The sequence below is a fragment of the Pistacia vera genome, unplaced genomic scaffold, assembly GCF_008641045.1.
Source record: "Pistacia vera cultivar Batoury unplaced genomic scaffold, PisVer_v2 Contig670, whole genome shotgun sequence".
Lineage (NCBI taxonomy): Eukaryota > Viridiplantae > Streptophyta > Magnoliopsida > Sapindales > Anacardiaceae > Pistacia > Pistacia vera.
Window position 1 is genome coordinate 74,216 of NW_022196524.1, and position 20,483 is coordinate 94,698.

The following is a 20,483-nucleotide window of genomic DNA, read 5'->3' on the forward strand; positions in this document are numbered from 1 at the left end:
AGTATACGCTTGTAATTTTTAAAAATGTATTATTGCTGAAATTGTTATGTGAAACGTCCAATTTAACCTTTTTCATATCAAATTTAGTTTACAATAGTGATGGTAAGGGGTGTATGGTGTAGTTTTTGATCTTAGTGGTGCTTAACATATAGTTTTGCAGAGTTTTAGGGGTGTATTGATATCAACCCTCCACTGTCCTTGGTAAGTTAGTGTTGTTTCTTCCTTTTACCATTTTATTTGTTTATTTATTTATTTTTTTTGGTAACCGGGTGTCTGGACCAGCTTGCGCAGTAACAGATCCAGAAATTTTTGCTAGGGTGGGCCAAAGTAAAAATTAATTATACATTAATACTTTTGTTCATTAATATTTTTGTTAGGATGGGCCAAAATATATAAATTATACATATTAATATTTAAAAAAAAAATTCATGGCCCACCCAAAAAGTGGCTGGATCCGCCCCTGAGCTTGTGCGTATCTCAACTAATCCCTAAAGTTTATTAAACATTATACAAGCCTAAAGGACCAGATAAGTCACAATATTATTATCGTAGGTGAACTCAAGGTTTGAACCCAAGAACTCATTCCTTTTACCATTCCATCTAGATGCTAATTATTTTTGGGAACTTCTGTATTTCATTTGTTAAAACCTAATTGAAACATCTAATGGCTCAAACTTTGAGAGTAGATCAATAAGTACCAAATAAACTTTTATCAGAGAGACCTAACAAGTAATGAGACCAGCTTTTAAATGTGTTTGCATTTAGGAACACCAGCAACTTAATGGCATTTTCCGTTCGGACACTAAGAAGTGAAACAGGAGTTCATTTACCTATGACATCCTCACAGTAATCATATAAGAGGAGAAACAATTGTGTGTGAGCCTTACACATTGTTTTCGCTAATAATGATAGGAACAAACAAATGGAGTTCTCCAATGTTCTAAATAACAAACTCCAGAAAGATATAACCATATTGAAAGATTACATGGTTTGGAATACACAGATACATGAGTGAAACATCTTTACAATGTCAAAAATACAGAATTTGGTTGTGGTTTACAAATGCTAGGAATTATACTCAAATAAACCATTTACCCATTCACCGAAGGTTTCAGTGTCTAATTCACTGCTAACCCCACTGCAAAATCCAGCTACTGATTTTATTGAGTTGAAGTAAGGAGGAAGAGCACTATCTCCCGTGTCTCCACAAGGGTATTTGTTCTGGAAACACTGACATCGATTCACAGAGTTATCTTCCTTCTTGTCGCCAAATGGAGAACTCAATACGTCATGGTCATTACTAGAGGCACTGGAATATGAGGGTCCCTGTTCTGGATTTATCGGTGACTGCAGTACCAAGGGAGAGGTGTGATCCAACCCATTACACTCATTGAGAATATTTGATTTGGCAAGATTCTGGGGATCCACTTGCAAAGTACTTTCTGTAACTTGATATCTAGGATTTGAAGCTGATGAATTACTTGGTGGTAGTTGTGATTCCGGAGAATTATTTTCTGCAACATGTGATTGCAATTGTGTAGAAGTATTTTCTACAACACAATTTCCCGGATTAGAAACCAAAGAATTACTTGGTAACTGAGATTCTGGATAAGCATTATCTTCAACAGGATTGCCATTATCATAAGCAATCCTATGACTTGGTTCACCCTTATTCCTGGTTGATATGCAGGGCTTCTTTTTTGGTTGAACTGCAACGTTGGTTGAAACATGACGCTTCTTATCCCTTTTTCTTTTTATGCGATACACAACAAAATCCTTCTACACAGAATAATTGTCACAGTAAATGAATTGCTATTGTGGAATTGTGAACTAACATTTAATTTCCAGCAATAGCAAATTTCCACTAACAATGACAGAGTACTAGTTACCCAACTTCTACGTGGAAAAAGAAAAGACAACAAATTCTCATCCATCAAAATAAATCTTACATGGACTAAATTTGTAAAGTCAAATGAATAATAATCTTGCTTTGAATTAGAAACAAAGATCAAAATTCTGACATTGTTCAAGAAAAAAAAAGAAAAAAAAAGAAATAATCCATGTAGATATCTATTTCTGCATATGATATTCTTTCAGTTTTTCCTTTTCCTTGCAATCTTAACATCGAAGCACGATTAATCTCAAAAATTATTATGCAGGATGAAAAATTCACCATTAAATTAGTTACTACCCATAACTCAAGTGGTAACTGACAGATATTCTAATTGCATAGCATGTCCACAAAACATAGAACAAAAATGAAACTGTAGTTCTTTTATAGTTTGGAGCCTAATCCGATCATATCTAAATTGAAAACAAGATTCTAGCACTTCAATTTCAATCTTCAACAAGTAACACAAACACAATCAATCAAGAGAACTGAGTACGCAACATTTCACTAAGTACGCAACATTTCACTTAGTACGCAACATTTCAGTATATAAAATGAACATTAGCAGAAGTTTTTCATTCCATAGATGATTCATAACTAAAACAAGGAACTTAAGCCAACCATATTAAGTAGTGAAGTTCAATGCAAAGCAAAATGTACAACAATTAAAACACCAAGCAAATAAATTAGAAACTAAAGGTTCATATACCTTATAAAGAGAATCATCATCGACAGAAAACTGATGCATAACCCAGTTAGTCTTAATCTCCTTAGAACCACCGGGACGTTCATAGAAAACCAAGATTCTTTTGCTACCAATCACCTCCTTGCTGCGTTTAGCCTTGATTTTACGAACTTCGCCGGTTACCTTCCAGTACCCTGTCTTAGTTGCTCTACTAACGCGTTTGGTATCAGCATTTATATAATCAGGTGCACAGAAAAAGTTGCACCATTTTTCATCGGACTGAATTCGCGAAAGACCTGTAACACACCCAAAGCAAAAAAAAAAAACTGTTAGAAGCATTCTTTTTAGAGAATTTAATGGGCTGATAGCAAGAACCCACTTACTAGGTAACTCAAAAGGTTCGAAATCGTAGATATTAGTCTCAGAAATAGCTTGGACAGAGAAATCAGGGTCAAGCCTCTTCTGCTTCAGAAGACGGATGATTTCTTCATCAGTTGGATAGAATCTGAAACCAACAACAAAGTCCATTTCTGATTCAGCTAGATATCTCTCTGGTTTAATTTGATCGGAAAATCTTGGTGTTTGAGAAATAAGAAGAGGGAAGTGGGTGATCACTTATTTATATTCTCATTCTTTGAGTGATTGGTCAAACTACTGGCGTTGCTCCGACGCTCTACAAGTATCCATTAATAAAATTTAAAAAAATTAATTTGTTTTACTGTATTAAACTTAGCTCTGAAGCACTCTATGTATAAAGACTTTAAACTAAAGAAGAAGACCCCACCTTTAATTCTGATTTCCTTTTTATGATTCTTTCTCCACTTGGAAGTGTTTTTTTCCTTCCATCCCAACTGCCCTAATAGAAAAGTTCAAAAAATCAGAGAAATCTTCTTTCTCCTTTTGTTATCTTTTTTCTGGACCGACCTAGAATATTATTATTATTTCAAGTTTACAACATAACTATGAGTCATCCTATTAAGAAAATCGGTAGATTCCTTGTCCTAATCTTTTATTTACGAAAGGTTCTTTCTTTTTAAGTACTGATGAGTCCCCTCTCCACAATTTTTTGCCTTTTGTGCTTCTCAACGTCTGCTTTGTGTTATTGATAGAATCTTTCATGGACAGTGCAGTTGTATACAATACCGACATGTCTCAATTGATTAATATTCAAATCATAGACATTCAGCCCTAATTGGAGCAGCACAACACCATTAGAAATTTTGAGTACACAACATTTTTGGAAAATGTCCAATAAGGAACATGCCATGTGTTAATGGAAAATGTCCAATAAGGAACATGTCATGTGTTAATTAATGGTCATACTGTGACATAGAGACAAAGAACAGGTTTGAGTTTTCAACTGTTTCGTCCCTAAAAAACTACAGAGCTTGGATATACACCACAGCATGAATGAAACATTATTATAAGTAATGTCAACAATAACAATATTTCTCTAGAGAAATTTAATTATGATGAACTGCCTATTAGAGTTCTATTCCCAGATACTGATTGGAGGATATTCAATTTACCCATATGCATTCATGGGTTCACTGTCTGTCACTGCTATCTCCAACATAAACTTCACTGACAGGCTTTGACGAGCTGAAGTCGTGAGTGCATGTCCAGTTTCTTCACAAACACACAGTCTCCTGGACAAGCTGTTGAGAATTGACAAAATCTTCATCCTCATGGTTGAACGGAAAAATCCACAAACTACAATAATTGCAGATATCGTTTTTGAGGAGGATCTCTGTTCTGGATCCAGAGGTGACCGACTGCAGTTAAAAGAAGAGTCGTGTCTAACTCATACAATCATCGAGTGCACCAAATTCTGCAATTAGTGGAGGTTCTACCTGAAGAAACACACATGAAGAAGCATTAGTCTAAATATAAATATCCATAAACAAATAGTCCACAAGCAATAATAACTTAGTAGAAACTGTTCCTCTACCTGAATCAAAAGTCACAAAGAAAAAAACATAAGTTCTGGAGATGTTTCTTATGTACCACTTGTACAAGTCATCTATAAGAAAGTAATTATTAAAAATATCACTGCACACTCATAAGCTAAATGGTGAATTGGTAGTAAATGAGATTCTACTTAAGATACAAACCACAAACAAATTCTAATTTTGGATGTGCTCATGAAAAATATGCATAAATTGGAATGGAAAATTACCCATAAAGGCTAGGCATGATTTCTCACCTTGGAATAGGTATTTCTGGCAACTTGATTTCCTAAATCAAAAGCCAAATCGTCAAGCAGTTGACGATCTACCTAAATTAAGAAGTATAGACAAACATCAAGCAGTTGACGATCTACCTAAATTAAGAATTATAGACAAACATACATTAGTTGTGAATGTGTCAATTGCAACAAATACATAAGTTGAAATAGGGAATAACTTTTAAAGCATGCTCTTTCTTACCTTTCACTTTCTACAACACGGTTTCCATAATCAAAGGTACAAATAGTGCCTGATTTGAGAAACTTGTTGAACTAGAGAGATTCAAATGGTCTTGGTCTTAGTAGTTATGAGAGGTTCTACCTGAAGTAAGAGTCAAGGTACAAACAAGTATTAAGACATTGATATAACATGAGTTTTAAATATGTCTTTCATAAACGAAAGGTATTAGACTTTATTTTCTGCCATATGATTTCTCAAATTGGAATTCATAATCGCTGAGCTTTGAATGAAATAAAAATTGCAATTACAGAAGCATTGACTTTAAGACGTGTAATGAAAATCATTCGAAANTCTGCAATTAGTGGAGCTTCTACCTGAAGAAACACACATGAAGAAGCATTAGTCTAAATATAAATATCCATAAACAAATAGTCCACAAGCAATAATGACTTAGTAGAAACTGTTCCTCTACCTGAATCGAAAGTCACAAAGAAAAAAACATAAGTTCTGGAGATGTTTCTTATGTACCACTTGTACAAGTCATCTATAAGAAAGTAATTTTTAAAAATATCACTGCACACTCATAAGCTAAATGGTGAATTGGTAGTAAATGAGATTCTACTTAAGATACAAACCACAAACAAATTCTAATTTTGGATGTGCTCATGAAAAATATGCATAAATTGGAATGGAAAATTACCCATAAAGGCTAGGCATGATTTCTCACCTTGGAATAGGTATTTCTGGCAACTTGATTTCCTAAATCAAAAGCCAAATCGTCAAGCAGTTGACGATCTACCTAAATTAAGAAGTATAGACAAACATCAAGCAGTTGACGATCTACCTAAATTAAGAATTATAGACAAACATACATTAGTTGTGAATGTGTCAATTGCAACAAATACATAAGTTGAAATAGGGAATAACTTTTAAAGCATGCTCTTTCTTACCTTTCACTTTCTACAACACGGTTTCCATAATCAAAGGCACAAATAGTGCCTGATTTGAGAAACTTGTTGAACTAGAGAGATTCAAATGGTCTTGGTCTTAGTAGTTATGAGAGGTTCTACCTGAAGTAAGAGTCAAGGTACAAACAAGTATTAAGACATTGATATAACATGAGTTTTAAATATGTCTTTCATAAACGAAAGGTATTAGACTTTATTTTCTGCCATATGATTTCTCAAATTGGAATTCATAATCGCTGAGCTTTGAATGAAATAAAAATTGCAATTACAGAAGCATTGACTTTAAGACGTGTAATGAAAATCATTCGAAATACTTGAGTTCCTACCTTAAGTAAAATTCCATGGAGATAAAATCCAGAACCTCAAAATAGTTGAGGTTCTACCACTTGTTTTGAAAAGGCGTTTTTGAAGCATTCTCTCAGTTTTCTGCCAAAGTCTTGTCCTTGTCTTGGCTGCCAAAACTGAGCTGGCTGAGACACCTATAATCCAAAAGTTAAGCTGGTGTGACAGCAACGTCCCATGGAAAGACTTAAGCACATCTCCAATGAAACACCAATTTGGTGGCATCTCCAATGCTACACCAAAATGGTGTCCAACTCCAACCCAACTCTAAAAATCACCCCTCTGCTTGCAGGGTGGCTAGCTGGCTAAGATAGCGAAACAGAAATTCTTAAAAAAGATTTCTCTTCTTGCGAATGCAAGAATACCATCTTTAAGATCTTCTCTGAAAGAAGCTGTAATTAAAGCTGATAAATGACTGTAGTGTGTTTTGCACTCTTCTTCTTTTTCTGTTTGTGTGCTTTTTCTTTAGCACTGGCTAAAGATTCTTTCTCCACTTGTGTAGTGGGGCATCAAGGGGCTTCTCCCCCCCGAGTGCTGCTGTACAGTAAACTGTCTAAGCTGTCGTAGGCTTGGCGACACGTCCTTTAACAATTTGAAAATTTTGACCATTGTTTCGCAATGATGCAAAAAAACAAAGTGTTTGTGGAGTGTTCTGCTGATTGAGCAGCATGAGAGCAACATGAGCTGGTGCCTAAAATCGGGTACCTCCATAGTAGTTGAGGTTCTACCGGAGGTAGAATCTACTCTCACCATAGTAGTTGAGGTTCTACCGGAGGTAAAATCCGGGATCACCATAGTAGTTGAGGTTCTACCGGAGGTAAAATCCGGGATCACCATAGTAGTTGAGGTTCTACCGGAGGTAAAATCCAGTATCTTCATAGTAGTTGAGGTTCTACTTGAATTAAGAACCAGGCGATGTCACGCAACTACCATGGTAAACACCCTGCAAACCACCCAAAAACAAAAGAAGGCTTATTATAAAAATCTACCAGTATCTCTGGAAAGATAATATAGATAGAAGCTAAATAGAGATTAGATTGACTGATACTATGTATTTACTTACCGAGCAAACCCGGGGCTTCAAACTATCAAATTATTATTTGATAGATCGATTGGACAGAGAAATCAGGGTCAAGAATCCTTCCGTAGACAGATGATTTCATCATAGTTCGAAGGGAAGCGAAAACGAAATCCTCAAGATTGCCCATTTCTGGTTACCAAACAATAAAACCCATTTCTGATTCAATACAAAAATAATAATAATAAAAAAAAAACAGAACCCTCTAGAGAGAGAGCAGTGGATTGCATCAGTTTTGATGGAAAGCGGAAAAGAATTTGCTGTGCGAGAATGAGAGGACTGGGTTCATTTGTTTATATACAGCAGAAAAGCATAAAGGAGGGACGGGAGACAATGTGTTCTCTTGTGCAACGGCGATAAGCACAGTTACGGCTTGAGGTTAACATTTGATTGATCGGTTCCCAAGCCAAAGTGGGGTAAATTATAAAATAAGACATTAAGACCCCACCCACCCACCCTCCATCTGTCATCCCACTGGCCTCTGTCTGCTTCCTTTGCAAGGAGTCTAAAACTTCAAAGACTTATGTGTCACTGTCACGGTCCCCTTCTTCAACAAGTTTTTGCTTCAGGAGAACGACATATTCCCACCCAAGGTTCCGCGAAAAGACACTTTCACACCCTTCCTTCCCTAAAATATTAACAGAAAACATGACAAAACTTAACTATTAACGAAGGGTGAGAAAGTGTTATTTTGAAACTTAAAGGGTGGAAAATGTTATTTTGCCAAACCTCGGTGATTTTGCTTTTTGTATTTTCTCCACTGCTTTTACACATATTCTCCTTCTAGAGCCTGATTACGTCTTTCATCTTAGTTTTTCGTGTCTTTCTCTTGTTTTTATTTCTTTTATTTGTTTTTATTTCAATTCTTCTATTTTGTCTAGAGGGAGAAGCTGCCTGAATTTATCACGGGAAATGATGATATGGCTTTGAAGTTAATTTTTACGGATACGATTGTTTAGGAAATGTTGTATTATAGGATATAGAAAATGATATATTAACGGAAAAAATTGTTCAATAAATATTATATTATAGAGAATATTATATTAATAAAAAAATAGATTATCTCAAAAATTATTAGATTTACTTAAGAAATTGTGTTTTGTTAATTTGAAATAAATTAGTGATATGTTATATTAATATGTTTAATTGGGAAGAATAAATTAATCGATATATTATATAAAATACTAAATTTGAAATTTTGTTAAAACACTCTAGCCACATAAAAGTTTAATTTCTAACAAAATCACCCCCTTCCCAAGCCACTATTGGCTGTCGACCACCATCGCTAGTCAACGGAACGACATACGAACGGTTGGATCTGGTCGACTATGCACCGATTTGGTTATTTCCAGCCAAATCAATGAATGGATTTGGTCGAAAACGACCAGAATAGATTCGGCCTTTTCGATGTCGGCGGTGGTGGCCAAATCTGGCTACTAGTTTTGGGTAAATTTTTTTTGAGGTCAAGGGTATTTATGTTATAAAAAGAGTAATACTACATCAATAACTCTTTCTCACAAATTTTCTCTTACAATCCTGACGTTACAGCTCGCAATTAATTAATAAGACTCACGTATGACTCGTTGTAAATTGACTAATTGTGAACTGTCACATCAGAATTATGAGAGAAAATTTGTGAGAGAGTGTTATTGGTGTAGTATTATTCTATAAAAATTGTATATATAAGAATAAAATAGTTCATAAATATTTTTGTAAATTGTTTTTAAAATAAGGGTATTATTATCCAAAAGTTTTAATAGTTAAGAGTGAAATTGTAACAAAATTAAAATTACTAAGTAATCTTAAAGCATTTAAAAAAATAAAAATATCCAGATTACCTCTTATATAATCAATAGTAATTATTGGTTAAAAAAAAATTAAACGTGAGAGTTTAAGTAATATAAGAGCAAACGTGAGAGTTTAGGTCAACCAATCACCTCCTGTGAAGAGTTTTAGAAGCCAAATAAGCTTAACTTGGAAAACAAGTCAGCCAATAAAAAACTTAACTTGGGGAGCAAGTCAGCCAGTAAAATCAATCCTACTAATTTCTGAACACGCTGGGTTACTTTAGGCGTAACTTTCGTTTTAATGTCCAAATGCGGTGATTCTTGCGTCTAATAAAAGTTAAGAGAGTGTTGACAAATTTGCCCAGATCGATCGTTGTCACGGAGTAAATCGGAACACAAGTGACGGGTCGAATAAAAGCTACCTTTTTCAATAACAGATTTTGGGAAAATAANGGTGATTTTGCTTTTTGTATTTTCTCCACTGCTTTTACACATATTCTCCTTCTAGAGCCTGATTACGTCTTTCATCGTAGTTTTACGTTTCTTTCTCTTGTTTTTATTTCAATTCTTCTATTTTGTCTAAAGGGAGAAGCTGCATGAATTTATTACGGGAAATGATGATATGGCTTTGAAGTTATTTTTTGACTGATGCCTTTGTTTAGGAAATGTTGTATTATAGGATATAGAAAATGTTATATTAACAAAAGATTGTTCAATAAATATTGTATTACAGAAGAATGTTATATTAATAAAAAAATAGATTATCTCGAAGATTATTAGAAATGTTTAGAAAATTGTGTTTTGTTAATTTGAAATAAATTAGTGGTATGTTATATTAATATGTTTGATTGGGAAGAATAAATTCATCGTATATTATATAAAATATTAAATTGCCTTCTTTTTAAAATATAAATATAATATTATTTTTTGAATCATTTTTTAACCTCTTACGTTTAAAATTTTGCTAAAACACTCTAGTCATATAAAAGTTTAATTTCTAACAAAATCACCCCCTTCCCAAGCCACTATCGACCATCGACTACCATCGCCCATCAACGGAACGGCGCACGAACGGTTGGATCTGGCCGGCTATACACCGATTTGGCTATTTCCAGCCAATTAATGAATGAATTTGGTCGGAAACGACTAGAATAGATTCGGCCTTTTCGGCGTCGGCGGTGGTGGCCAAATCCGGCTACCAGTTTTGGGTAAAATTTTTTAAGGTCAAGGGTATTTATTTTATAAAAAGAGTAATATTACATCAACAACCATTTCTCACAAACTTTCTTTTATAATCCTGACGTGACAGCTCGCAATTAATTAATAGGACTCATGTGAGACTCATTGTGAACTGACTAATTGCGAGCTGCCACGTCAGATTTATAAGAGAAAATTTGTGAGAGAAAGTTATTGGTGTAGTATTATTCTATAAAAATTGTGTATATAAGGATAAAATAGTTTATGAATATTTTTGTAAATTATTTTTAAAACAAGGGTATTATTGTCCAAAAGTTTTGATAGTTAAGAGTAAAATTGTAATAAAATTAAAATTACTAAATAATCTTAAAATACTTAAGAAAATAGAGGTGTTCAGATTATCTCTTACATAACCAATAATAATTATTGGTTTTAAAAAATTATTGAAATCGAGTCTAAGAATATAAGAACTAATGTGGGATTTTAGGTCAACCAATCACTTCGTGTGAAAAGTTTTAGAAGCCAAATAAGCTTAACCTGGGGAACAAGTCAGCCAATAAAATCAATAAACAAACTTAACTTGGGGAACAAGTCAGCCAGTAAAATCAATCCTACTAATTTCTGAACACGCTGGGCTACTTTAGGCGTAACTTTCGTTTTAATGTCCAAATGCGGTGATTCTTGCGTCTAACAAAAGTTAAGAGGGTGTTGAAAATTTGCCCAGATCGATCGTTATCACGGAGTAAATCGGAACACAAGTGACGGGTCGAATAAAAGCTACCTTTTTCAATAACAGATTTTGGGAAAAGAATGTGGATAGCAAATAAAGGAGGAGAAATTCGTGGGATTAGGGTTGAACAAGAAATTCACCAGTAGAGAACCCAGAGGAAGTGCAGATCATTGAGGAGAGAAGAGAGATCGGTTTGAAATATTTCAGACTAGTCTTATTTTTCTTTTCTTTCTTTTACAACTCCTTTTAGATTTGTTAATTCTTCAATTTTCTTGATTGAGACTATGGGCTTGAACTAATTTCATTTGCTAAGGTAACGATGTAACCCAACCACGATGTTTTAAATCCCTTAATATATGTTATTCGAAATATGCTTTTATGTTGAGTATACATCATTGTACTTAATGTCTTTAAATGCTTGATCACCATTTAGATGATTCGTTGTGCACATTGAGACCGAGAGGTAATATAGATAAATAGCTTCTTATGATGTATGTTGTGAATTGAATGAAAGACGAAGATGTGCCAACATAGTTCATGTAGTCTTATTTATGAATTTCCATAGCACTTAATGAGTCTTTTCACATGGTTATATACTTATATTCAAATAGAGATACGGTGGGACCGTGGGTTATTATATGGGAAGCACATTATTTCTACCCATATTCCCAATCCTATTCTCCAAATATTGTTTGTTTTGTTATTTGAGAAATATTAGTATTTTTCATTAATTGTAAACCCTTTAAGTTTATTAATTTCATTAAATATCCCCAGAAAAAAAGTTTAAAAATTAACAAAAATACCCTCACCCACCCATACTTGCTAGATTCAGCAACCACCGTCGGTGGTAGCCAGAATCTGTCACAACGGCCTAAAAATGACCGAAAATAGCTAGTAATTCACTGATCTGGCTTTTTCCAGCTAGATCCATAGTAGATCTGGCCGTCAGCGACAGCCAAAGAAATGGTTGTCGTTGACCGACAACGACGACCATATCTTTGGCTGTCAAGAACGGCTAGATCTAGACTTTTTCAGCCGTCGACGGCTAGATTTGGCGATAGATCTTGCCTTTTCTGACCAGATCCGTGGTGGATCTGGCTGGAAAATGCCATATTGACACCCTACCCGCCAGATCCGACCAGTCTGCGTCGTAACGACATTTTTCGGCCAGATTCCGACGGTGGTGGCAGGAATCCGGCACTGTGGGTGGTGGGGGTGTTTTTGTCATTTTACAACAAATTTATATATTGGGGTGTTTAGTTAAATTAGCAAACCTAGAGGATTTTTTGTAAATTTTTAAATTTTACCTCGCTATTCAACAAATCAATATTATTCCCAAAATCCTATCTAAAATAATAAAGTAAATGGACACTTTAGTATTTCTTGAGCGAGCATATTAAATATGATAGGGATTTTCATTGTCAACATATATGATGATTTCTTTGAAAACATTTTTTTAGGGTTTATTTCATAATGGTTATGGTGAAATCAGATGCTCACTGTCAACATATATGATGATTTCTTTGAAAACATGTTTTTAGGGTTTATTTCATAATGATTATGGTGAAATCAGATGCCTGTGTCTTAATTCCTTTGTGAATACTATTTCTTCTTTTGCATTATTTAATTTTTATTTGCTGAGTTTAATTACAAACATCAATTTTTGACCTTTTCAAATGTATTTAAGGCTAGAATGATTTTGGTAACTATTAGGTTAACTAATCTTTGTGGGACAATACTTTTCATTATATTACTTGAGTCAGATTAGTATACATGCTAATTTTTGCATCATTTTTTGAAAGCTCGGGTGCGTTTGGTTCAGTATTTATATCCATATTCCCAATCCTATTCTTCAAATATTATTTGGTACATTATTCCAGAGATATTACTATATTTTTTAATTACTTTTAGACCCCTTAAGCTTATTAATTTCATTAAATACCCTCCAAAAAAAGTTTAAAAATTAACAAAAATACCCCCATCAACTCATACTTGCCAGATTCTGACAACCACCGATGGAATCTATACAACGGCCTACCTGCTGACCAGAAATGGCCTAAAGTTCACAAATCTGGCCGTCAGCGACGACCAAAGATGGACTTATTTTGACGTTTTTCGGCCGTCGATGGCAATATTTAGCCGTAGATCTAGCCTTTTCTGGTGGATCTGGCCGGAAAAGGCCATAGCGACGCGTTACGACACAGATTCGATCGGTCTATGTCGTAACGAAATTTTCCGGCCAGATTCCGGCGGTGGATTGTGGGGGTGTTTTTGTTATTTTATATATTAGGGTGGTTAATTAAATTAGCAAACCTAGGGGTTTTTTCATAAATTTTTAAATTTTACCTCGTAATACTCCCCTATCTAACTACCCAATATTATTTCGAAAATCCTATCCAAAATAATAAACCAAACGCACCCAATTTTGCTATTATCATGTTGTTAATTTCAAGATAAAAATAAATTTTCCTTAATAAGATGCGTACGTGGATTTAGAGGTGGGCATTTGGGACTGGTTCCAAAAACCCAGCCCATAAACCTGATCCTAGGACCAGGAGGACTGGTCCCTGCACTGGGCCCTCCTCCAAGGACCTGGCCTAGGCCCAAATTTTTTTAAATATTTTTGTTTTAGTCACTTGTATAATTACATAAAACATTCTATAAATTTTGAAATAAACATAAATTATAGGGGTTAAAATTTTTTTTATAAAATTTAACCCAAAAAAAAAAAAAAATTTCTAGGCCCAGAAAAATTTATAAAATTTATAAATTTTACCTTAAAAAAATACTAAAAACCCCTTACAAAATTTCGTTTCGTCCCTAAAATATAAAAAAATATGAAGAGGGAAAAAGAACTTTTCCAAACCCATAGGACCGGGTCTAAAATTGCTCGTGTGCTTGAGACTGGAGCGATGGGACCAGTCCCAAACTGGCCCAGGCCGGGTCTGCTTGGGACTGGTCCTTGACCAGCTCTACGTTGATCAATACAAATATTATATAGATTTGCTAAAAAAAAAAAAACAAAAAAAAGGCACAAGAACCCGTAAGTATAAAGTCATGACAAAAGCTAAATAAGAGAAGAAAAAATGATTACATATGTGACTTATACTGGTAGGAGCAGCACCATTCAACGAAGGGACAACTTTTTAATCATCATTCTCAACAATGAAAAAAGTAAAGCACTCTTACAATGTCAAACAAAGCAACCATAATAATAATACTCCCCTACGGAATTTGATAGCGGTTTACAGTTTACACACTTGCTATTGAAGGAATGTCCTCGTATAACTCATTCATCCATGGATTGAAGAATTCAGTGTCTCTATTGGCAGGAAACACATTACAGTCATTACTAAAGCCGGTTGAGTATGAAGAGGAATTGGATCCCTGGTCTGGACTAATTGGGATCATAGCGCAAAGACAGAGTTGTGATTCAGCAAATTACAGCAGTTAAGTGCATCAAATTCTGCTAGTGGCTGAGGTTCTAACTGAAGTAAGAATCATACACAAACAAGCATTAGTTATGTATGTTTTCCATGAATCATATGTATAAGTTGATCATGAATACTACTAGAAGACATATTTTTCCTCACCACTGAAAATGATTTCTTGGATCATAATCCAAAGAATCATAGAAAAAGAAGTATTAGCTATGTGAATATTACTATTGAAAAAGTATTTTCTGGAAAATAATTTATTGGATCAAAATCCAAATTGTTGTTTGACAGTCGTTGATGTTCTAGCTGCAGTAAGAATCATATGCAAATAAGCACTAGGAGGGTATACACTTTGATACTAAAGACTATCATAAGACATACTCTTTCTCACCATTGAAAATTTACTTCCCAGAGTACTATTTCATGGATCCTAAACCAAATTGTTGGGCGAAAGTAGTTGAGGTTCTTCTAAAGTGAGAATCATGGGCAAACAAGCATTTATTGTTAATATGTGTGTTATGTACCATAGAGATGAGTTGATTGAAAACTACCGTAAGGCATATTTCTCCTCACCAATGAAAATGTATTTTCTGGAAAATGATCTATTGGAACAGAACCCAAATTGTGCAGTTGAGATTCTACCTGAAGTAAAGAACCATAGTCCATAGAGAACCAACATCAATTGTTTGAAATATGTTGTCCATATACTGAAAATTATCCACAGTGAATTTTCTTTTCTCACTTATAAAAAATAATATTCAGTGACATGCTTTCTAGAATTAGAAATCAAAGGGTGACATATGGTTTCTGAGATTTAACACTATCTTTAACTTGATATTGGAAGGTGGCCATAAGTTGCTCTATATCTCACCTCTCTAGAAGGGTGTTCGGTAGCATTTGCTTTCAGAATCGGAAGACAAACTGAGACTTAGTTGACCATCATCCGGTGTTAAAACATTAGACTGTTTTTTTTCTCCGTGTAACAGACAGCAAAAATCATTCCACAAAAAACGCAAAATCAAAAGGTACAAAGCGAAAACTGGAATGTGTTCGCTGTCCAGAATGCAGTAAAATCAATTATTTTCCAGCCATGACAAAGTTTGATCAAAAGTGCCACAAAGCGACTTACCTGACTCCAAGGAGAAAACAGAACAACAGACTCTCGTTTGTCAAATAACTAATATTCTTTAAGTCATTTCTTATTTTGTTATCTTTCTTCAAAGGGAAATGCTATCTAAATAAGGTAAGGTTACCCGAGTGCTCACCCTTAAATCTTTGGGGTTAGGGGCCTTGGTCAGCTCTGACCAAGATTTAAGGGGTGACCACTAGGAGTTAATGTTACCCCTACATAGCAATAATGCCCCTTTCTTCATGTTCATCTCCAGGCACATGCCCATCTGGAATTCTGCTATTTTATTTTTACTATTCTTATATAAATGTATTCAAGATTATAATTGCGCCACTAAGATTTTTGAACATATATTGCGACTTCTCTTAGAACAACTAAATAAGGAAAATGATTATATGCCAGGCTCAGACCTGGTATGAGCAGCATATAAGATTTTCTAGTTTTTGCAAATTATGATAAGAACAAACAAATTGAAATCTCATAAATGTTTAAATAACAAACTCCAAATAGGCAAATATATATATAAACTATAAAGATTACATAGTTCCAAATACATATAAAGATTACATAGTTCTGAATACAAAAATAAAGGTGTGAAGCATCAATACAATGTCAATAATTCAAAATTGCATTGTAGTTTACAGATGCGATATTATTATACTCAAACATATCATGTACCCATTCAGTGAATTCAGTGTCTGTTTCACTTCTATCCCCACCAAAAAATCCTGGGATTGATTTTGATGATTGAAAGTAAGGAAGAATACTATCTCCGCCTTCTTCACTAGTGTATTCATCTTGGACATTCAGTGGAATATCTTCCCACACAGTACTATATGGAGAAACCAAACCATTGCAGTCATTAGTAGAGACACCAGAACTTGAGGATTCCTGTTCTGGATTAATTGGTGACTGCACTGCTGAGACAGAGGACTGAACAAGCCCATTACAGCCGTTGAGTGCATTAAATGTTGCTAGATGTGGAGGATCCACTTGCAAAGTGTTTTCCACAGCATCATGTCCAGTATTGTAGACTGAACAATCACTTGGTAGTTGTTGCGACTCTGGAGAAGTATTTTCTGCTATAAGTAATTGAAATAGTGGAAATGTATTTCCTACAACAGGTAACTGCAATTCTGGAGAAGTATTTCCTATGACAGGTAACTGCAATTCTGGAGAAGTATTTTCTATGACAGATAATGGTAATTCTGGAGGAGTATTTTCTATTGTAGGTAACTGCAATTCTGGAGAAGTATTTTCTACATGATGATAATGATTTCTAAAATTAGAAACCAAATAATTAATTGGTACTAACTGAGAATTTGAAGAAGTATATTTTGCAATAAGATTACCATTATCAAAAGCCACATCTTGAATTGGTTGACATTGACTGTTGGTTGATATGCGGCACTTCTTTCGTTGTTGACCTCCAACAGTAGTTGAAATACGCCGCTTCTTATTTCCTGGCTTTTTTACGCGACACACAACAAAATCCTTCTGCACAAATTAAAGTTCACAATGAAATGAGCTTGCTATCTATAAATGCTATACTAAAATAATGTTAACATTAACAATGACATAATACTACATACCAAACTTGCAGATGGAAAAAAAAAAATACACAGATTCTCATTCATCCAAATAACTCATACAGAAACAAAATTTTCCAAGTCAAATCTGTAGTATTTTTGGACCAATATTTGTGATTTGAATTAAAATCAAAGATGAAATTTTCTCACATAATTTCATGAAAATCACATGTTATTATCCAATTAGATATCTTTATTCTCAACAAGAAATTCTTTTTCTTTTACCCCTATCACAATCCACTTCCCAAAATCTTACAAAACAAGTGCAATTTAATCCACAGAGTTATTATATTATGCAAGAGAACATATACTACCAAGTAAACTAGCTAGTACCTATAACTCTAGTAGATAACTGACATTTATTCAAATTGTACAGCATGTCCATAAAAGATAGCACATAATTGAAGCTTTAGTTTTTAATAATTCAGAAGCCTAAGAAGATCATATCTCAATTGAAAGAAAGTTTCTAGCTCTTCAATCACTTCAATGTTTAACCAGTAACACAAACACAATCAATCAAGAGAAGCTAAAATAAGCAACTTTTCACTGAATTCAACAAGTGTATTTGAAAAAGAAAATTAGCAGAAGATTTACACTCCATACATAATTCATTAAGTAAGAAATGAAAGAAATACAACCATATTAGGTAGAGAAGCTCAGATCAAAGCCAAATGTACAGCAAAAAATAAAAATAAAAACCAAAAGTGCATATACCTTATAAAGAGGACTGTCTGCAGCAGTGAACTGATGCATAACCCAGTCAGTCTTAATCTCCTTAGGACCACCGGGGCGTTCATAGAAAACCAAAACTCTTTTGTAACCAATTACTTTTTTACTGCGTTTGTCCTTGATGGGATAACCTTCACCAGTTAGTTTCCAATATCCTGTCTTGGTTGCTCTGTAAACACTTTTGCGACCAGCATTTATATATTTAGGTGCACAGAAAAAGTTGCACCATTTTTTATCGGACTGAATTGTTGAAAGTCCTGTACAATACCCAAAACAAAACAACTATTATTAATATAATCAGACATTTAAAGTAATTTTGTTGAGTGATAGAATGAACCCACTTACTAGATAACTCAGGAGGCTCGAAATCGTAGATATTAGTTTCATAAATAGCATGCACAGTTATACTAGGGTCACGCCTCTTCTCCACAAGAAGACGGATGATTTCTTGATCAGTCGGATAGAACCCGAAACCAACAAGAGGGTCCATTTCTGATACAGCACCACACAAGCGAGAGGAACAGCGAGATATCTCCAGTTTAATTTGATGAAATAATTTACTCTTTTAGAGAAGAGGAAAGTGGGTGATCAATTATTTATATCAATAGAACCCAGTGCTTTCTTTTTGAGTGATATGTCAAACGCGGTTTAATTGACGTCTGATCAATGATGGTACTGTGGTAATCTTCAGTCTCAAGACTCCCAAGAAGTCTAAAAAAAGGCCCCACCTTTAATTCTGATATTCTTTTCATTAAGTAACTACCACCTTTTAACTGTAGTTTTTCCACAGGAGGGTATTTCCTTCCATCACAAGAAGTTGGAAAATTCAAAGAAATCCGGGCCCTTTACTAGAATCTTCTTTCTCCTTTTGTTCTCTTTCTTAGTAGGTTCGTGATCCACAAGGAGTGATTTGCTTTTTATAGCTCTATCGTTATTATATGATTTCAAGATTACTACGAGTCATCCTACTATTCAAAACAATCCTTGGCTTTACAACAATAATGAATAACTTAGTTTCTTACATCATTAACAACAGTGATTGGTGATGTGTCTCCCTCACAAGTTTTTCTGGGTGTCTTCTCCGTGTCATACTTTAGTTCACAAACAAATTAAGCTAACAAATCTCAACTGATCAAACCGTTCAAATTAAGCTCTAATAAGAACAGCACTCAAACAAGTTAGCATGAAGGTTAGAAACCATTTGGTCACTTGCAATGTTGATTGCATAACACCAGTACTCATTTCCGTTGGACACTATTTGAAAGAAACATTGCTGGAAAATGTTCTTTGTTCATTTATTTTCAAGTTTCTACCCTGGCCTTATTATAGTGTCCAAAACTTTCTCCTTCGCATAAACAGAAGATACTTTTGCAGTGGCAGCTTCGGAGTTACAGAAGTTATCCCAAAAAATGGAGTGTTTGAGCACATTCCTGTGATACTAAATTGTGGGATTTTTGTTTATTCTGAGGTTTCCAGGTTCTTCTGTTCATATATAGGAATTTTGTTTTCAGAAGTTGACTGGCAGAAATTCTTATGCAAGGATCTCATGATTCATGACAAACTCACACTGATCTCGGATGGAGTTGCATAAGGTAGATCTCATGATGAATTCAGCACACTTTTCAACAGAGTTCTATAAGGTTATGAACCATTTGCATCCCCTGGTACTCTTTGAGCAAGCAGTCCCATCAAACAAGCTCCAATTTCGCAGAACTTGGTTATACTGTGACATAGATATGAAGAACAAGTTGAGTTTCAAGAGTTTCACACATGTCCAAGAAATTGTAACCTTTTGCTGCAAAAATCAGAGCGCTTGTAGTATACATTATAACATAAATAGGTAATATTACAATTATGGTCAATAACGATAACATTCCGCTACAGAACTTAATTTTGATTAACTCTCTATTGAAGTAATGTTCTCCAATAGGTAAAGGAGGATATTCATTTACCCATTCTTTGATGGTTTCAGTGTTCAGTTCCCTCACTCAAGCATTCTCCTGGACAAACTGTTGGGAACAAAGAACTCTCTGTTCGAGATCCACTGGCAAGTGCATTGCAGAGGATGCGTTGTGGTCTAGCCATTTACAGCCATCGAGTGCATCAAATTCTGCAAGTAGTAGTGCTTCTACCTAAGGTACGAACCATAGACGAAGAAGCATTAATTCTAGATATGTTTATCGAGCACTACAAAAGTAAGTGTACATTTGGAAACCACCTATATCTCTTAAGCAATATTTTTCCACATGAGTCACGGAATACTAATGCATAAGGTAGCTTGATAGTAGATGAGGTTTTAGAGGTAAGAGTCATTGACAAACAAGTATTAGTTTTGGTATGTTTCTCAGGCAGAGTTCACATAAATAATAACCCATAAGCAATGCCCTCTCTCATCTCTGAAAAAAAAATATTCTATGTAAAACGGTTTACAAAATCAAAAGCCAAATGGTGACTAGGTAGATACTGCAGTTCTACCTGTATTAACAACCACAAAGAACGAAGCTTTAATTCTT

General features: G+C 34.5%; 2 protein-coding genes and 1 long non-coding RNA gene across 7 annotated transcripts in view; all 3 read right to left on the minus strand.

Moving 5' to 3' along the window:
* Positions 1-938: 938 nt before the first annotated feature.
* LOC116112917 (NAC domain-containing protein 45-like) lies at positions 939-3,847 on the minus strand. The gene is made up of 3 exons (XM_031399029.1): positions 2,960-3,847; positions 2,601-2,872; positions 939-1,779 (listed from the first exon to the last, which is right to left on the minus strand). Exons 1-3 carry the CDS (start codon positions 3,102-3,104, stop codon positions 1,066-1,068), a joined length of 1,131 nt encoding a protein of 376 aa, XP_031254889.1. The 5' UTR covers positions 3,105-3,847; the 3' UTR covers positions 939-1,065.
* Positions 3,848-3,971: 124 nt separating this feature from the next.
* LOC116112918 lies at positions 3,972-5,260 on the minus strand. The gene is made up of 3 exons (XR_004125330.1): positions 5,006-5,260; positions 4,783-4,854; positions 3,972-4,429 (listed from the first exon to the last, which is right to left on the minus strand). It is a non-coding gene; the product is annotated as an uncharacterized LOC116112918 (long non-coding RNA).
* Positions 5,261-16,150: 10,890 nt separating this feature from the next.
* The window catches only part of LOC116112919 (NAC domain-containing protein 71-like), a 28,788-nt gene continuing 24,455 nt past the window's right edge, over positions 16,151-20,483 (minus strand). For 3 of the 5 annotated variants that reach the window (XM_031399031.1, XM_031399030.1, XM_031399032.1), the window contains exons 5-8: positions 19,923-20,102; positions 18,316-19,693; positions 17,956-18,227; positions 16,151-17,149 (exon numbers count right to left, since the gene is read on the minus strand). In XM_031399031.1, coding sequence (XP_031254891.1) covers positions 16,265-17,149; positions 17,956-18,227; positions 18,316-18,460 — 1,302 coding nt within the window. In that variant the 5' untranslated portion in view covers positions 18,461-19,693; positions 19,923-20,102 and the 3' untranslated portion in view covers positions 16,151-16,264. The remainder of the gene's footprint in view (positions 17,150-17,955; positions 18,228-18,315; positions 19,694-19,922; positions 20,103-20,483) is intronic. The other 2 variants (XM_031399034.1, XM_031399033.1) reach the window with 2 other exon arrangements.